Source organism: Prorops nasuta, unplaced genomic scaffold (assembly GCF_024137725.1).
Source record: "Prorops nasuta isolate Cenicafe-Biocafe unplaced genomic scaffold, Cenicafe_Pnas_1.2 PNAS00061, whole genome shotgun sequence".
Lineage (NCBI taxonomy): Eukaryota > Metazoa > Arthropoda > Insecta > Hymenoptera > Bethylidae > Prorops > Prorops nasuta.
Window position 1 is genome coordinate 320,671 of NW_027116858.1, and position 18,842 is coordinate 339,512.

At 37.7% G+C, this 18,842-nt stretch overlaps 3 protein-coding genes across 14 annotated transcripts in view; 1 reads left to right on the forward strand and 2 right to left on the reverse strand.

Annotated features, from left to right (window-relative positions):
• Positions 1-12,902, forward strand: part of LOC136784610 (synaptosomal-associated protein 25) — a 22,893-nt gene extending 9,991 nt beyond the window's left edge. For 6 of the 11 annotated variants that reach the window (XM_066745400.1, XM_066745399.1, XM_066745396.1 and 3 more), the window contains exons 5-7: positions 3,593-3,710; positions 3,840-4,113; positions 5,805-12,902. In XM_066745400.1, the coding sequence (XP_066601497.1) occupies positions 3,593-3,710; positions 3,840-4,113; positions 5,805-5,867 (455 nt within the window). In that variant the 3' untranslated portion in view covers positions 5,868-12,902. The other 5 variants (XM_066745407.1, XM_066745397.1, XM_066745403.1 and 2 more) reach the window with 4 other exon arrangements.
• LOC136784593 (uncharacterized) lies at positions 12,903-15,992 on the reverse strand. Its single transcript, XM_066745349.1, has 6 exons — positions 15,946-15,992; positions 15,712-15,896; positions 15,022-15,484; positions 14,731-14,953; positions 13,720-14,657; positions 12,903-13,630 (listed from the first exon to the last, which is right to left on the reverse strand). Exons 1-6 carry the CDS (start codon positions 15,990-15,992, stop codon positions 12,985-12,987), a joined length of 2,502 nt encoding a protein of 833 aa, XP_066601446.1. The 3' UTR covers positions 12,903-12,984.
• Positions 15,993-16,053: 61 nt separating this feature from the next.
• Positions 16,054-18,842, reverse strand: part of sima (similar) — a 31,167-nt gene continuing 28,378 nt past the window's right edge. Inside the window, exon 14 of one of the 2 annotated variants that reach the window (XM_066745437.1) lies at positions 16,054-17,896. In XM_066745437.1, the coding sequence (XP_066601534.1) occupies positions 17,591-17,896 (306 nt within the window). In that variant the 3' untranslated portion in view covers positions 16,054-17,590. The remainder of the gene's footprint in view (positions 17,897-18,842) is intronic. The other variant, XM_066745438.1, reaches the window with a different exon arrangement.

The following is an 18,842-nucleotide window of genomic DNA, read 5'->3' on the forward strand; positions in this document are numbered from 1 at the left end:
ATAATTATTAACGTTTGTTAAAATTATACATACAGCTACATTTAACGTTTAATTTAGTGTATATCCAAAACGTATATATATTTATGTGTTGTATATATTTATGTAAATATGAATGGTTGTACGGATAATTACACGGTAAACGTCATGCATATTTAAATAAATATGTACAATATACATCGTATTTGATGTAACGTTTAGCGATAGCTGTTTGTCTCTGTCGTATTTACTTAACTCGATTTCTGTCTATAATCTCTGTAATAAAATTTCTGCACTTTGTCGGACGTCGTCTTACCATGTATAAAAGATTAATCGCTGATGATACAGTAGATTCTTGTCTGGAGGTTGAAATAAGGAAAAGGCGGGATGTGTACAAAATGCAGTAGCGGAACAGCTTTCTGTAAAAAATCGACTTTGATGGATCAATGATTCAGAATTATTACTTTTTTGTTGATTTACACGTTTTTTTTCTCTATTATTTCAAGCGCATTATTTTTAATTTTATTGATAATTTTCTTTCTCTATTAATTTACGTATAAATTATTTTCATCGTCATTATTATTAAGCGAATGTTCGTGAGACCATTGATATCCTGATTGTCAGCTGATATGGTTCTCACACGAACGATTCGTATATATAATTAATACTTTGCTCTTGAACAAAAAAAAGCGTGTAACTCGTTAAATTTGCGTTGCGTCTTGCGAATGGAGAATGCAAGTGGATAAGAAATGAAAAACGAATTTGCTTGATACTTAGTTTGATACTGTCTTTAAACACTCAATAGTACCTTCCAGTCGCAAGACGCTTACGCCTTTTTCGTTTTTCTTTTTGTTCTACTTAATTTCGCAGTTTTACGCGCGCATCACTCAAAGCTCTTTCATTTCCGTTAACGTGGGGTCCCCATCGTAGAGCGAGGACGTTGCAGCAAATACCCTGATGATGTTAGACCATCAAGGCGGTAAGCAGTTCCCTGACTATAAACCATTTTTTTTTAACTTTTTTACTATTCTCACGTATAGTATACTGACCTACTATGTTTATCCAAGATGATAATTAATAATGGACTTTGACTAGAACAAAAGAAGAAACGTGACAGAAATCTGAAAGAGCAAATAAAATGAATATTTACCCTTTTCCCCCATCCGCTCAATCCTGATCTCACTTTAATCAAGAAAGTATTAACCTTATCAATATTTCTATCCAACCGAAAAGCAGTTTCAAGAATAGTGTGTGTTAAAATTCTTCTGCGAAATTAATATAATGTTTTAGCAACCCACGTCAACACGAATGACCTAAATGTCACCCTGACTGCTTCTGTACGGTGTCGATTGTCCCATATCTCTCCTAGCATCAGTTTTCTTACTAATCTTGTTTCTCTTCGGTTTTCTATTTTTGCCCTTAAGTTATTTTCAATTCTTCCACTCATGTCATTGTTCCATTCATCCAACTGTTACGATTGTCGTTTTATTTTTAAGATTCGATTAAATTTTTTGGTTGGAATTTTGTTTTTGTCACTCGAGTGTTTCCCGTACCATGTTTGAGCCCGTATATTAGGTATAAACAATGTAGCAGGCACAATCGCATCGGATGCGCCCTCTCGCTCCTCTCGTTGATATTAGATTATTACTCGCTACGTTTTTCACTCTCTTTCTCTCTCTTTCTCTTTCTGTTCGCTTCTTCGTATAACTCTCTTGCAAGAAGCAGTTCTTTTTTCATTTCGTTGAATATTAATTTATACTTTTCTAGTTCCTTTGAAAAAAATAATCATTTGCTTTCCACTCAATGCTCCCTGTGTAACAAAAGAAAAAATTGAATTTTAGCACTTCGATCTTTGCTTTCTTTCACTTTTCGCTAGCGAGTTCTTAACCTGTCTTGTCTTTCGACCAATTCTCGAACGAAATGTTGCATTCATAACAAGCGATGAGGCTAGAGGGAGAGCGAGCGAGATGTGTGGTTAGGTAGCAAAATGAGCGATATAAGAAAAGATTTCGCGATTGGTTGAAGCGAGGGGGCGCCAACGGCGATCTCCGATGTTAACTGAGCCGCTGATTGGTCGGTTGCCTGTTTAGAGCCACGAGGTCGGGATGAAAACCCTCGTAATGCTGGACGAACAAGGCGGTAAGCCATTCATCTCTAGCCTAACTTAACTAACACTAAAAAAGTACCTGAAATTGAAACGCTGCGTCGCTCTCGATAGAACATAGCGCAACAATGACGATGCACACGACATATGTACTACATGTCTCTTTTTCCCTCTTTCTTACTCTCTTCTAGTCACCAACAAATCAGATATTCTACCACGTTGACCAAATCAAACAAATCTATCACTGACGTCTACCAAATTAAATACCGAACCACAACTATTTGTAACCAAAAAAAAACGAACTTTCAACTCTATTGCATTATATTAAAATAAGAATACGCTAAAACTTGTTGTACTCTCATATTTGGCGCGGCAATTCTGCCCCTCCTCCCTCCCCCCCCACTCCTCACACATTTTTCCTCGCGTTCATCCAATCACGTTCCAGATTTCAGTTTCTTCATTCACACTGTTTCGAGCAGTTTCGAGTCGCGCAAGTAGAAACTTGATAAACGTATTTACACATCGAGACGTTCTCGGATCTCACGCATAAGTAATAGTGCCCTGCTAAAAATGGAGTCGTGTAAACAAGTGCATGGAAATATTGGTCATTATAACCAGAAATCCGGTCACTTTTATGTCTTTAGGATCAGTTTATTATTACTACGGTTACTACTGACAATGTCTTTGAATTTTTTTGGCATCAGGAATATGTATAAGTATCAGATGGTAATCATTCTGCCTCTAAGGCGTCATTTGACAAATTACCAGGTCAGGATTCGTTTATGTTTATTTTCTTAAAACTTTCTTCGAATAAATACGACATTCCAGTCCTAGCAGGACAGTATGCATGCTACGCGTCTGTGCTCAATCACTAAATCACAAAGCAAACGCTCTTTCGTTTAATTTTTCAGCGTCGACGTTTCCCCATTACCTTCCCCTCAATTGTTGTTTTGTTTTCTTCACATTTATATCGATACGCACATTAGATGCCAGAACAAGCATCCACGTTATAATATGTAAATAAAAATATACTTCATCAAACAAAACTGTACATGCAACTCACCGACGTAGACTTCGAGATTTACGTCGTGCACTTTTTGTGTTTTTTTTAGCAATTAAGGAAAGAGATCATTTGGAGCTTCGATAATTACAACTCTAATTATACACAAGATTATGCGTTACAAACGTTTTACAGTTTCTCGATGATCTCTTTTCTTCTAGTAACTAAAAATAGAATAGGAAAGCTTGCAATCGTGAATGAAAGGATAGAAGAAACTAATTTTATTCCGAACAGTGAACAAAAATAGTTTACCATTGGCACAAAGAAACAACAGCATCTTCATTTATGCAAAATGAAAAAGACAACTTCCTGTCTTGGCATTCACGAGTGAGATAGTCTAGCTGTTTCCATGTTTATTTTGTGCATATAAAAAAAAAGTTAAGAAAACAATGCACCGTGTGTAAAGAGGCTACTTCTGCTAATTAATACTAATTAATTGTGTGACGAAACAGAACAACTGGACCGGATCGAGGAGGGTATGGACCAGATCAACGCTGATATGCGTGAAGCCGAGAAGAATCTCACAGGAATGGAGAAATGCTGTGGTCTCTGCGTTCTCCCATGCAATAAGTATATATCTTTACAATTTTATTCGGCTAAGCGTTAATAATTCTTGGATGATTCTCTCGAGTGTCGAGAGAAAAGAATTATTCTTATTATTAAGCTCTGGTGTGTTTTTGACAATGGCTTATTTTTTAGGGGCGCGAGTTTCAAAGAGGATGAGGGCACGTGGAAGGGTAACGATGATGGAAAAGTCGTGAATAACCAGCCACAACGAGTAATGGATGATCGCAATGGCCTTGGGCCTCAAGGTGGCTACATCGCCAAAATCACGAATGACGCTCGTGAAAACGAGATGGAAGAAAATATGGGCCAGGTTAACACTATGATCGGTAACCTCAGAAATATGGCCATCGATATGGGCAGTGAACTTGAGAATCAGAATCGTCAAATTGATAGGATCAATCGAAAGGTGAGGATCGTCATAGGCTCTCTAAGAATTATCTGTGATTATAGCTGCACAGCCTCTTATACCCTGCATCCATATTCCTTAATCTGTTATCAATGTCATCATTGATCTCATACTTTGATCACACTTTCAGGTATTTCTTTTGATAATGATTATCGAGAAGCAATTTTAGCATAGTGCTAGAGGAATATTCGGTGTTTTAATTCAGCGTTTCCAAAAGTTTCCCACAAGGACTACTTTGGTAGTCGTTTTTAACATTGCGAGATTATTTTCTCGTTAACAATTTGTACAACAATACTCTAAAATCGTTGGTTCGATGATTTTGTAAATAATTATGTAGGAGACAAAGCAGAATATTTGGATTCTAGTGTCTCTCAAGTGGAAAGAATATATGTATAATTTTTGGGAAGGGGAAAGGGCCGGAAACGCTGATTAGATTTCTGTTGGAACAATTGAAGCACGTTGCACAGTGTACAGCACAATCGAATACCCAAGCTTGGCAAATCACGAGCTTTTGCCTGTTTTCTTCCACTAATTTTCTTCACTGGAGAGAAAATATTTTAGTTTCTACTTTTTGTTCGTCTTTCTTAGACCTTTATCGTCTATTTGTCTTTTTGTCAGAATGTTTCTTCTCTTTTGTAAAATGTGACCATTCCTTGTAAACTATCCGCAGGGCGAGTCTAACGAAACGAGGATAGCCGTGGCAAATCAACGTGCACACGCCCTGCTCAAGTAAAGAGCGCGATTCTGCCCACGTTCCGTCTCCTGTGCCCCGCGCCTATATCACCACCACCACCACCACCACTCTACCACACTAACCACTCATATAAACCCATGTGCGCACGCAAGAGAAAAGATCTAGCAGATCCGGCCGTTGAGATTATTCTACTTATAGTTAGATATCAGTCAATCTGTCTCACCAGACCTTCCTCGGTCTCAATTTTCTTCCAATTTTCCACTCCTTTGCTCAGGTACCTCCCTCCTATACCCCACTACCTACCTTTTGTCATTTAGTTAAGAGACCATTGTTTCCATTGATATCGTATAGATATAGCTTTTATTATTGTTATAAACCCGAAGATTGTTTCTTTAACGTCGATTGCCCGTTATCCGGATGGTTGAAGATTTGGCACTTTCTACGTTAGTAGAGTATAGTATACTGTACTCTCCAGTAATGGACTGTATACATGCCCCCCTATTGACCTTGTATTATAAATGGCTTTCGGCAAAAGTTCTTTGATCGTTCAGTTGCATCCTCTCGTATGTACGAGCTACAGAAGCTACTCGATCGACTCAAAGGACCACCCACCAATATCCGAGAACTTTTGCCACGTGAGCTCTTCTTCCTCTTTATTTTTTTCCATTTTCTAAGCTTTTAGATTCTTACCAAGCTTCTCAAACTGTACATTATTGATCAGTTTGGATTTAAATCTTCCTTCCATTAATTTCTCAGCCTTGTTCCGCTTGTTCCGTTCTTATTAATTTATTTATTTATTAAAAATCTGTAGAGTAACGAACCGTGGATACTGCTTTGATAAAATTGTAGAATTGAATAACGGTCCTCTCATGTAAATATAGATAGATCCAGGACACAAAATATTTGTTATTATAGACGCATTCGTCCAAAGATTATAAAATTCATGTTGAAGACACTCGTTACGATTCTCGGTTTGCTTTGTTTTTTCTACGTACAGGGTGAATCGAACGAGACAAGGATACAGGTAGCCAACGAGAGAGCACATCAACTACTCAAGTAAGGCCATTGCTGAGAGAGAGGCCAGCTGGCAACAAAACTTCAAAACTACTATTACTACAACAGCAACCACATCCAAAATCTACCATCTCAGTCTAAACAAGAACAACAACATCCATCGCCACTATCATCGCGCGATATCATCACACTCAGCTTTTTTGCTATCTACACCACCCCCTCTTTTCGGATATCTCGACTAAGACAGATTTTCTTTGTCGTCGATGCTTTGCAAATTATAATAATTACTTAATAATGGAAATATTTGTTGCTCGGTCGAGCCTATAAAGCGTCAGATATATCATTGTTAAATTGCATGATACATTGTGAAGATATTTGTAGAGAAAGAAACACCAACCAATTTAATAGCACGGTTCTGTTTGGTTGTTCATCCATTCCACTCGAAGCATTCAATTTCACTTATGTCCAGTAAATAATATATATATGTAATTAGCAAATATCAAGTTTTCTCTCTGATTGAACATATATTTTTACATAATTAGAAAGGAAGCACTTGTTTATTCGAAAGCTTCTGATCTTTCAAGGATTTCACCGTACATGAGATATTTATAAAATTAACAGTTAAGTTGTTTCATATATCTCTGTTTCTTTTATAAAATTTTCCAAAACCAGTTTAAGAAATTAACAATTTGTTGTTGGTCTATGCTCAAAAATTAATATTTTAATTGGCAAATCTTGGTTATATTTGGTCTGCTTCGATAATATTCAAGTTTATTAAAATATTATTGCCGATGAGAAATTAAGTGAATAGAGCTTTAGAACAGAAGAAGCTAGCCTATAGTGAGAGTTGGAGCATGAGCGAAATGCTCGTTGCTCGCAGAAATTTATCAGAATTTTCATCAGAAAATACAATGTGGACATTGGATCAATGAACGACATAAACTACTTTCATTTGAACCTTAATCGCAAGATAAAAAAAACTGTTATAATATTGATATAAGTACACAGTGTTATGCCCCCTGTTAATTATATATGTATAAAGATTAAATCATCTTGCGATCATTTTGTTTGTTACACTAATCACAGACACCTGTGTTCAATACCGTAATAGTCCCAAAAGATTAGTCGATACGTAATATTTTTTGTTAATTGATTGAACTCTTATTACATCGTTTATTTAATATTCATTGTTTGATATACGTAGTACGTTTCATTATCATTTTTTGTTACACAACCATTTGTGATATAGACTTGTGAAGCGTATAGCATATTGACGAAAAACGTCAGATACGTTAAGCATGGAATAAACATATAAAGTTTGAGAATGTGCAAGCAATATGAACTGCTTCAACGTCCTCAGGCGAGAATATATTTTTACAAATTTATAGAGTATACAATACACAAAAAGAAAATTCATTATTCGAAACGCCTGTCTATGTTTTATTTGCTGATGTTATTTCACGTTCCAACACAGAGACATTTCTCTCGTGAGATCAGTCAAGCGTATTATTAATGTTTTGGTTTTTATTGCGAGCTTGATGCATTCATGCGCCTACACTTTTACGATTTAAATCTCACTTTAAACAAGTCATATCCCAAGAGCGCAAAAATCCAATGCTTTAGACCAAGCAAATTTTTCAAAGTATCCATTGTCGAAGTACCACTGTATTTGTACGCGCTTTTCAAGCAATCTCTGCTCTTAGCTCTCGAATGGAGATGTTTGAAAGGAAGTAAATATTAAAGCTTAGTATCTTTCCAATGATATATTTCTTAAATATTCAACTGTATATCGTTAGCTTCTTGAGACTTTTTTTTTTGCAAACTTATTTCTTTTCTCGAAAGGCTCATGTATAATTCCATGTCTGTATAATTATTATAAAATATTGCGCAATGGAGATTTTACCTGTTTAAGGGTCAAAAATTTGTATCGATAATCATACACGTACAACCAGATTAATACACGCACGCACGCGATGATAAAGAAGCAACGGAAAAATACGCACGTTATCCTTACACACGTGTTATCACTGACACTTGATACATTAATGATATAGTATAGAGTGCGGAAGTGCCTGATGCAGACGAGCAATATTTACCGAGAATATCTGGTCTTTTCCAATGTTACAGAGCTAATTACGCTTTTCCTTTCAAACGTTGACTTTACAAGCTATTGCATCGTTATATAACTATAAAAGCCGATTAAAACTTATCAATCGTCCGCGCGAGATTTCTCGCTCGAGGGGAGTCTTATTTTGTTCCTTTCACACCATCCTCTTAATGCGATTTTATATTAAACGCTGTTATATCGTTGAAAAGACAGTCAGCCTCATGCTTATCTTCTCACGTAACGTGTTTGATTTTTATAGTGCCAAATCGTAATCGTATTGCTAATGTTTTTTGCATTATAGAAAAATCGCTATATGTACTATTATAAATTATATATGTAGGATAACAAGAAGAGACGATGCGAGAGAGATTCCGATTTCGCTGATAAGTTAAATGAACAATGGATTCATTCGAAATTATTGCTGTAACGTTTTTAACGTAGAGAGAATTAGTTGAATATTTTATACTTAAATATTGGCAAATCTCTGTTATATCACTCCTAATCTCGTACGAATTCTTCAGACATGTGTGTATATTGAATTGTAGTAGAATAGGAGATTCAAAGCTCTTAAATTTGTTGCACCAACGAAGAAATTTGCTCGAGCTAAAAATCCATTGTGAAACATTGCTAAAGAAGCAATAGCATTCGTCAAAGTTAAATTTAGATTGTGCGCAATCCGCTATCGAATACCAGCATTTGTGATGTACTTTTATCATCAATATATAGTATTAAATTTTAAGTTAATTTTAATCGTACGATTCGATCAGATTGAAAAATCTAAAAGAGAGTAATGCCTTTTAGCGATATCTGCTAAAGCTGTTTGTTCCAAATATTGGTTATAGAGAAGTTAAACTTTCCATTAGTTTTATAAATGTATAACAATAAAGCGCGATGATAGACAAAGTGTTGGTCGAGCGTCTGGTTTGACCAGGGAACAAGGTCGCGTGGATGCAGTGAAATTGTATTAATCCTGAGAGAATTAGTGGGAAAAAAGCGTGCGCGTTTCGTGTACAATCTTGTGAAAATCCGATTTTAAGCGAGTACGTTGCGCCAAAATCGAAGATAGGGCACAATCAGAAATAAGATATTAGAGATACTCGAATCTTTGAATCGTAGAGGCTTGAGTAGGAGGAGAGGCTAGGTTTCGGGGTCATTGTCACGATAAGAATGAAGAATCTAATAACGATTGTTGAGCGATAGAGTTAGAAAACGAGAGAAAAAAAAAATAAAAAGCCCTCCGAAAAAAAAAAAAAAAAAGAAACACAGACACAAAAGTAACAAGCAGCGTAGCCATAATACGAAGCAACGAATAAAGAAGCGTATTGCGAGTCTTGCGAGTGAAACAGAGTTTAAGTTTGTAGATAATTGCGTAATTTGTTTCTTCGATAATTGCTTATTTCGCCTCACCGTTAGTGGCTGCGCTTTCCTCGCGGCTACGTTTTCGACGCGCCGGGATCACAGTAAGGTTTAACTCCAAATGAAGATTGTACATTGCTGTATTTACTCAAGAAGGATACGTCGTACGTACGTACGTATATGTATATTGTGCTTCTCCGTACTCGCGAAGAAGCCAGAAGGGCTGCTCACTGGTCGATAAAATTCCTGCTGATACTTTTACTTATACTTACTTAAACTATATAAATACGAATGTAATTTATTATTGTCACACACGCGAATCCATTCGACTTGATGTATTTTTCGTATACATACACGCAAACTCTTATATACATTTGAAGATATTAGACAATACGAGCACTTTATTGAATATTGAGAATCTCTGAAAGTTGTCCTAATTAGCGATTCCTCTTAAAGTTTCTTTAGTAAAGGGTTTAACGATATAATATTACTTGTGTATTTACTTGGATCGATGCGATTCATCGTATAGATCGGCTTGATTAGTTTTTCAATGATGATGAAGAGAGCAGTGGTGCATGGGGTACCTTAACCGATTACCCGTCTCAAATGTATAAATGCCCTACACTCGCGCGCGAGAGAGCCTTCCTCTATTCATTCCTTTTATATTCTGTATTAAGCCCCGTCGCTTGCTATTATATGCTTCTTTCATATCGCTGGTACATACATACGATTGCTGTGGTTTTAGAGATTGTTAAGGTACCTTTGCTTAAAGTGTACGTGGACGCGTCGCAGGACGAAAGCGTTGTTGAGTGCGAAAGGGACTTTTTCTGTATAAAGAGGGAAACGTGTGCAAATGTGTGAGAACGAGCTAGATTGAAAGATTGCGCATGCGCGGGCGCGAGAGAGAGAGAGAGAGAGAGAGAGAGAGAGAGAGAGAGAGAGAGCGATTCGAGATCGTTTGGCCTATTGTAACAATTATTACTTGCGTTACGAGAGAACACAAACTTACAATTATTCTGTATAGATAATTAACTTGAAAAAGGACAAAAAAAGCACTAAATATTTACATACATACATACATATATATATATATATATATGTATATAAACATGATACTATACAAAACAAACAAATATTACAAATATAAAATAAAATGACGTATATATATACATTGATGAATGGAACGAGCGTTTTGAGTCCTTCATTAAATGAACTTATTAGACAATTAACGAGCACATAACCTGCTCCCCCTCTTCCTCCTTCTCGTTCGAAAACAAAGAAATTTTTAATGCGAGATCGAGTAATGCAACATACCAAACATATGAAATATTACATTATTGACCATTTTGATGATACTATTATTATTAATATTGTGAATTTAATTCTCGTCGACGAAACGTAATTATCTATTTTGTTATAGTCCCTGTTTCCGAACTCGAGTAACTCATATCGAACCTATTGTTCAATATTATATTATATATACATAAACTATATGATACGCGTACTTTAAATACCTACTCACAAATGTATAGATGCACACAGGTAGATTATACATTAGCTGGGTATAATTAGAGCGATTCGAGTATCTTGGAGGAAAAATAGGAAGGATGGAAAAGGGGAGGTTGAACAAATTATGAGAAGAATGATTGTATATATACATACGTATAATATGACACACATACAGCAGCCCGCGTGTGTCTATTGCGTGTAATGAAAGGGCTTTGGAGCGCGTGATTGTTTGTGTGTGTGTGTTTCAGTAACAGAGAGAGAGAGAGAGAGGTGCAGAAATATTTGTTTATTTTGTTGTTTCCGAGGAAAATCAATCTCACGAGGAATGAAGGTATGGGAGTAGAGGGGGGAGGGGGCAAGATAAATGAACTAATCGATACACAATGAAGAGAAACTTGTCTGCTTTCTGATACTGGTAAATGTGAGAAATATAGTAAGTAAATATAAACTAGCAGTGCTCTTGAAGAGCGCGAACTGACTGCGAGAGCGTTGAGCATATTTTCTAAGAAAATATATTGTTTGAATTGACCCGCTGGGCACAAGCTTCGAGTTGTTATTAAACAAGAGCGCGACGAGTGCTTTTCATTGGTCGAACGTTGAATTTTCGTGGAAAAAATGGAGATTAATAAAAAGGATCGATCGAGATCAACGAGGAAACGAGTTTGCGATTGGACGAATCGATCGAAAGATTGCAACGAATTTTCAATGAAAAGCAATGGTTGCGCACTGATCGGTGGTCCAGCTAGTTTCTTGCGTTGTTTTCCATTTAGCGATGGAAAAGTCGGTGACCAATTGGGACCACAGTTCCAAAAAGTGCAAGGTGCAATGTGAGAGATACGATGGAGGAAAGTGCAGGGGAAGGATGAATTTTAATCTCGGAAGGAACGCGAGTCGAATTGGCTTGTGAAACGTTGATTGGATTTCCACAAATCCGAATCTTAAAATCTTTGTCGACTACATCTCAATGTTAATGTTATTATGAACCACTCGATTCTCCTCGTGTCTAAACTTTTATCCTTTTGTTACTGCGTTGTAATACACAGCTCTACACGTATATTTTAGTCTTAACCATCCGTGCCTAGAGAGCTTTGTTACACGAGGGTGGGACTGTTTGTTCGAATATTTTCTTCTTCTTTTCGTCAAAAAGCACTCGACGAAATACGAGTATAAAGTTCAATTGCCTGACGAGGGTGCGAATAGTGAGAATTGTTATATTGTTGGTTGCTCGCTTTTCTTCGTGGAAAGCTTCATTGTCACAGAGCGGAAGAAAAATAATGAAAAGGGGGGAAAGAGAGAGAGAGAGAGAGAGAGAGAGAGAGAGAGAGAGAGATAAAACTGAGATGGACAATAAAGCGACTCCTTCCTCCCCGCAGACTGGTGATTCGACGAGCGACTCGCCTGTAATTCTTCTATCATCCGGCGGTTAGAATTACAAAACAAATAAGCGCGCTGGACAACTCTTGTAACGATAGACTCACACAACGTATCAATCGAAAATTCAGCAATATTTCCGCTATAGTCTACTGTAATGTAAAACTTTTCATGGTACCTACTTACAATCTCGAGGGACGGATTGGATAAAAGAGAGATAGAAAGGGTTAGTGTGAGAGTGAAAGAAGTACTTAAAACTGTCGGGTTAAGAGTGGTTCAGTGCTCGAGTGAACAAATGATTTTACACGACTTACCAATCGTTGGCATCTGCGCCAGTCGTGCTAGCCGATCATAGCCGAGGCAGCACATAAAAGTATATAAATAAAGAGAAAAACTGAGAGAGAGAGAGAGAGAGAGACACACGTTGATCGCGTTAAAGAGTATTATATACATTACACGGATATCGAGGCACGAAAAGTACATAATGCAAAGACATTGCTAGGTGGAGTTTTTAAAATCCAGCTTCTCTCTTTTTAGTAACGTTGTATTGTCGCTAAATGTTGTATTACAGTGATATGCCGTGAGAGAGAAAGTGGGAGAGAGAGAGAGAGAGAGAGAGATGGAGAGTAAGAATGCGAAGAAAAGCTAAAAGCAAGAATAGATATCTTTCGCGGCAGTACCATTTTAAGAAATGATCTTGTATTTTACTTCTTGGCAAATAAACAATTGAGTATTGTAGTTTGAGCGTCGATCTTTTTATTAAACATGCAAATCCTTCTCCTTTCCACCCGAATCGAAACTCGGTTTAATTTGGACGAGATCAATAGTCTTTGTGGAAATCATGCAGAAAAGGGGAGAGTGTAAGCCTGCGTGCACCGAAGAGTGACCTTGACCTCTCGAGGCTGCCTCGTCTGTCGAAGAACAACGTCCTTGTAACGAATCGCCGACGTTGAGCAATGACATTCTCAAGTACGGATTTACCTCCATCTAGATTAATAAAATGAGGTAGTGGAGGGGGTGGAGGTGGAGGCGGAAATACTCCAGCGATTCCCGTAAACAGAGCCGGCGGAGACGGCGAATGGTCGTTTCGAGAGGTCTGCAGTTTTTCAACGATTTGCTGCTCTCTTCTGGAATAATTCGAGGAACGTTCTACTCCTGGTGAATAAATTCTTGCAGCAGGCCGGCTGATATTTCTTCGTCGACATCTATCTCTCCATTTATTTTCTCGTCTTGTCACGGTATCTTGAAAGGTACCGCGAAATCTACCATATGCATCCGCTGGATTAAACTTTGATAAAACCCGACCCGTGCTTCGCCCTTTATTCTCTCTCCAAAAGTAACATTCTTTTGCTGCTTTCATCTCTCTCCCCCTCCAGCCCCCTTCGTTGTCACTGTCGCATCCCTCGTCCACCTCAACCAACGAGCCACTTCTCATTCTCTCATCCGATCTACCACAACGGTACTTGCTGAAATTGAAAATTTCCTGCAATTAATTGAAACGATCGAGGAACAAGAACAATTAACGATAAATGGGTCATCTTAAAATTCATCGTACTCGAAGAAAGTTTGAGCTTGAAAGAAATAGCGACGTTCCCCTCCGCCCGACAGCCTCTCTTCCTCGCTTCTCTTTTCTTTCCCACCGAGTGCAGCATAATTCTTATCAACCTTCCAGTTTTTTCCCGAAGATTCTAATTCAGAAAATTGCTCTGATCTTGACGCGACTCTGCGGGAATGTGGAGCGTCGTCCATCGGTGGCGGTCGGGGTGGTGGATCTTTCCTAACAAATTTTCCACTGTCTCGTTGAAAAATTATCGTTTCATTCTCAGCAGACCCCTCTGTTCTGTCTTCTCGCGTAATTTTGTCCTCGCTCCTCGTTCCACCGTGACCCCCCCTCTCTCGTTCATTAAGAAATAGATCGACCTCCTTCGTCAGCCTCTCTTTGTTTCCTGTCCATAGCTCAGATCTATTTTCACTACTATTTTCCCCATAATTTATCCGGGGCTTTCTTCCACTCTTCTTCGGCTCGATACGCGAATATCTTACACCTCTGTCCACTTTATTCCGCTTGATTCTCAACGACTCCTCGCTTTTCCCATGCTTAACAATATCTCCACTGAAATTACCATCGCTGCTACCCCTCTTGTCCAAGAGAAACTGCCTGGACACAAATAATGGTAGACTTCTGGTACCCTCCAGAGCTAAATTTGAGCAAATCTTCCTCAAAAGATTTATTTTATCATCATCTCTGTTTCCTTCAATGACGTCATCTTCCCTGTCCTCTTCTTCATCCTTAAGTTGTTCTCCAGCATTGATCGAACTAAACGATGGCGATTTTGATAAAGATTCGTTGCCACCAAACCGATTATACTTCGTGTTGGATCCACCAGGGGTTTTACCCAGTATCCACAATCGATACTCGTCTTTCCTAGGACCAATATAAAAATCGTTGCTGTATGCGGTTTGCAGCAGCCGACCAAATATCGACAAAATTATCTGTCGATCGAAACACCAGAATTGATTATTGGTTAAAGAGCTTAAACTCTTCGGCATATGGCTGAGGAATTACCTGATAAATAGCGAGGACCGTGAGAAAAGCGATCAGAGCATAGCCAACTTCGCGAGCTCTGCCCACGACTTTTGACCTACATCCAGCAGTGGCAATTGTCAGTCTGCTCTCAGGATTATAGTTATAATTGCTGTTGGGCTTCAGGATGTCGTAGTGGATGCAGGTGGTAAGCACGTCCGTGGAACAGCAAGAAAATGGTACATCCGCATTGCTGACTAAATCTCTTTAAAGAGAATAAAGAGAATTAGAGTTACTGTTCGTGCAGAAATTATAATAATGTTACAAACACACCTTTTTCTACCACGTCGATCGTTATCACTGTCCCTGTCAAGCGTCTCGATAGAGTCTTCGGAGTCCCTGAGCCAAGGTACCCGAAACCAATCGCGATAGCTATCGCTGCCACAGCAGCGAAATTCAATTTGCAAAACGTCTAAACGAGCTTTTGCCGAGAGATCTGTCGCGTAATTTCCGATGGCTTCCGTCAAGCCGTCGCGGGCCTTTTTTTGAAAGGTAGCGGAGTACAGGATTATAGCAGTATTGGCAGCGATTATTAAACATCCGGACAGAAAGCAGAGCAGCGAGTGAATAAAAAGCGCACGATTTATCTGTTCCGATAATTTGCTATCGTTCGAGTCTCCAGGATCGGTAAGGGCTTCTGCACGGATTCTGACACATGTCCTAATGCCCAAAATATAAACTGGCGCGCATGTGAGACTCGTTGTAATAATTACAGCTGGCCATAGATGCCCATCACCTAATTACATTATATGCGCATGCATGTAAATTTCACATAACACACACACACACACCTGGTTGAACTTTTTAAAAGTATACATGATAGAAACTAAATAGGAGTATTTTTTTTATCGATGCTTTTTCCTCCTAGTGAAAAAGTTTATAGAATATTCTCGTTACAAAGATACGTGGGAGAAATTGATAAGGTTTGTCAAACTTGTTCTCTAAAGTTATTTCTCAGCTAACCTGGAACCACGAGATTTAAATGAGCGGAGAGTCCTCTATCTATTTTAAACGCCCAAATAATGGATATTATGACAACGATACATCCTGCGAGATTTAACATCAGTATGGCTATATAAAGCGCCTTCAAAGAGCTCCAGGTGCAGATAATACCAGGTACCGCCATATACAGCAATTGAACAGTTTCTCTTCAATAATACATCGTGTAAATGGGTTAAACGTGTTTCTCGCAAATACAAATTCCTATCGGATAATAATCGATTCGTCTCATCTTTCGGCGACATCTTCGTGTTTTTACATTATTTACACTATATAGGAAACAACGATAGTTACCTCAGGTATTTTTAGAAATTTTAGATTTATTTGTATACCATTATACATTCTGTTTCTCATGATCATAATAATTAAATTATGCTGACACTGTGTTGCAATATTAAAATTATAATAAAATAACTGTAAAAAGTGATTTAGCATTCTTAACAGTGAGGGTACTTGTGATATTTTGGTAAATACCTTCTGGAATATATACGTATATACATATACCATAGTATAGTCGAAATGGTAATAACAATATTAATAAATGAAATAAAGAATCTATCAAACGATAAGAATAACAACGTCGATAACGAGCCTAGCGTTCGTTATGTTTGCTGCAAATGCACATTACTTAGGAAAATTAAAAGCTGCTTCTTATTGTAATGCTTATACATCGTAGACGCTTTGTTATCGCCAACTCGGGGAGATTCAGACAAATGTTCAGTGTTGCGAGAAAAGTAATTATAGGGGTTATTAATTTAGCCCTTGATAACTTGATCATAATTAAGAACGAGATTTCAGATAATAAGATTTTTCACTTCTAAACCACACTAATCCCATCCGAAACCCTCGGGTTGGCAATATAATTATTCACCCATTTTATATAATCTATATATAATACACATTTCGTTATTGTTATTATTTTCACTCTCTCCCAACCTAGAGATTAGTCTTACGTTGAAAGCACCATACTATTTTACACACTATCTTAACTTGTACATATAAGGAGACATTGCATGCAGTGTCTCGAATAATGTTCGACTATTTACATCGTAAGATAATTTGTGCGTAAAATCTTGTGAAAGTTATAAAAGCTAGAGAGTTAATTTACAAAAAAAAAAAAAGAAAAAAACGCATACCACATATTATAAAATAATTTCAAACAAGTAATTAGTTGTTTAATCTCATTTTCTTAAACCATTGTTTTTCTCTTGATTAATTCCTCGTAAAAATAAAACTTTTCTCTTCGTCCCTGATCTTAATTTCGAAATAATGTAAAAAAACCTCATTTTTTAAAAATGTATTAGTAAATTGTACGAAAGCCACCAATCCCTGTGAGTCATGAAACGAACATAAAATGTAGAAAATTATACAAACCTATTTAAACAAGAAATTGCTATAAAAAGGTTATTTACAGTCAATGTATAAAATGCTATATACGCGTTCAGGGCAATCTAATACGAGTTTGCAATAAAGTATACATGAAATTGGACTTAATTTTTAACCAAATACCTTTAGCCAAAATTCTCGAAAACTCTTCATGAAATTATATACGTGTATATGTAACATTAAAAAGCGAAAAAGCTTATAAATCATATTCCGACAATCATACGTGAATTTTGAGCAATATTCGCACATTATGCATATCGTCTCATTGAGATATCACGGAAAAATCTCCTCGGCTAGCGAGAGTAAGCTCAACGGAAAAAACGGAAAGATAAGGTATAATGAAGGCGTGTGGAGCGCTTCGAAGGTAAAGTGTCTTGAAGTCTATTTACAATTAATTGGTAAGGGAAGCAAGCGTATTGAAACTGATTGCGCTTCTTTCTTAGAGAGCATCGGCGGATTAAACTAGATTTCGATCCAACAGGGTGTCTAGAAGGTCGTTGCTCTGAAAAAGACTCCCGTTGGCATTCCCGACCTCGTAGTCGAGCTGGTCGAAATTCATCAAGGTCGGCGTGGGAGACAATATATTCTTCTCTGACGAAAATGATGCTATTAACTGACATCTGGTATCTAGGCTCAGATGATCCAAAGAAATACCCCCATTGCGACAGCGCGGTACCAATTGGTTATCCAGATCAACGGTCAACGGTGATGCAAGATTCTTCTGTGTCAGCGATGGTACGTTTCGAGATCCCATAATGGTATCCTGCAATATTTTAATATTTAATTACTCTTCCGAATCATCATTGCTTTATTGTCTTTTACATTTAGAAATCCCCCGACTACTGCGCTTCGCGATTCTTAGAAAAATGTTACATTGAAAAAGCTGACAGCGATGCTGCTAAAAACCCTTGGTTATACAGAGAAACGCTTAAGGCGTGATTATTGGGGGGGGGGGGGGGGGGGAGAGAGAGAGAGAGAGAGAGAGAGAGAGAGAGAGAGAGAGAGAGAGAGAGAGAGAGAGAGAGGAAAGAAAATTGTTATTACTGTCACGAAATTCTCGTTAGGGAGGGTTTACGATAAAAAGACGGGATAGAGAGTGGGAAAGGGAAAGGAGGGGAGAGAGGGTTGCGTTGATAAGTATTTGCGCAATGAAGCACTATGACGTGGTCAGCCGTTTATAGTTGAATCCTTTTCGCGCGCATGCGTACCGAACTTGCAGCAATCATGTTTCGGTTCGCGAATACACGCCAAACAATAATAATAATAATAAATTTTTCCATCTTCAAAATTGAAAAATATCTCGTTATAGTTGGCAGGAATCGTTTCGCGTTTAAAGGGACGGAGCGTAAACTCGAAGAAATAACAGTTTAACGCGATTCTTCCTCGGAGGATAATAAAAAAAAGAAAATTCTTCGATGAATTGTGTCGCGAGTGGTCAATGTTCCAGGCCGATTAGATAATTCGGTCGTGTATAAATCAATATTTAAAATACCGAGTTGGAAGTACCAAAACATATTGTCAATCTGGATCAATTAACCCGTTAATGTGCCAACTGACGCGAAGAATGGAGATACACATTGTGAATAGACGCTCGTAACGCCTATCTGCAGATTGCACTCGGGAAATAAATCAATTGTAAAGTTAATGGTTAATTCGCGATTGAAATTAGCCGTACGATCGGTCGGACAGACTGAAGGAGGTTGATGGAA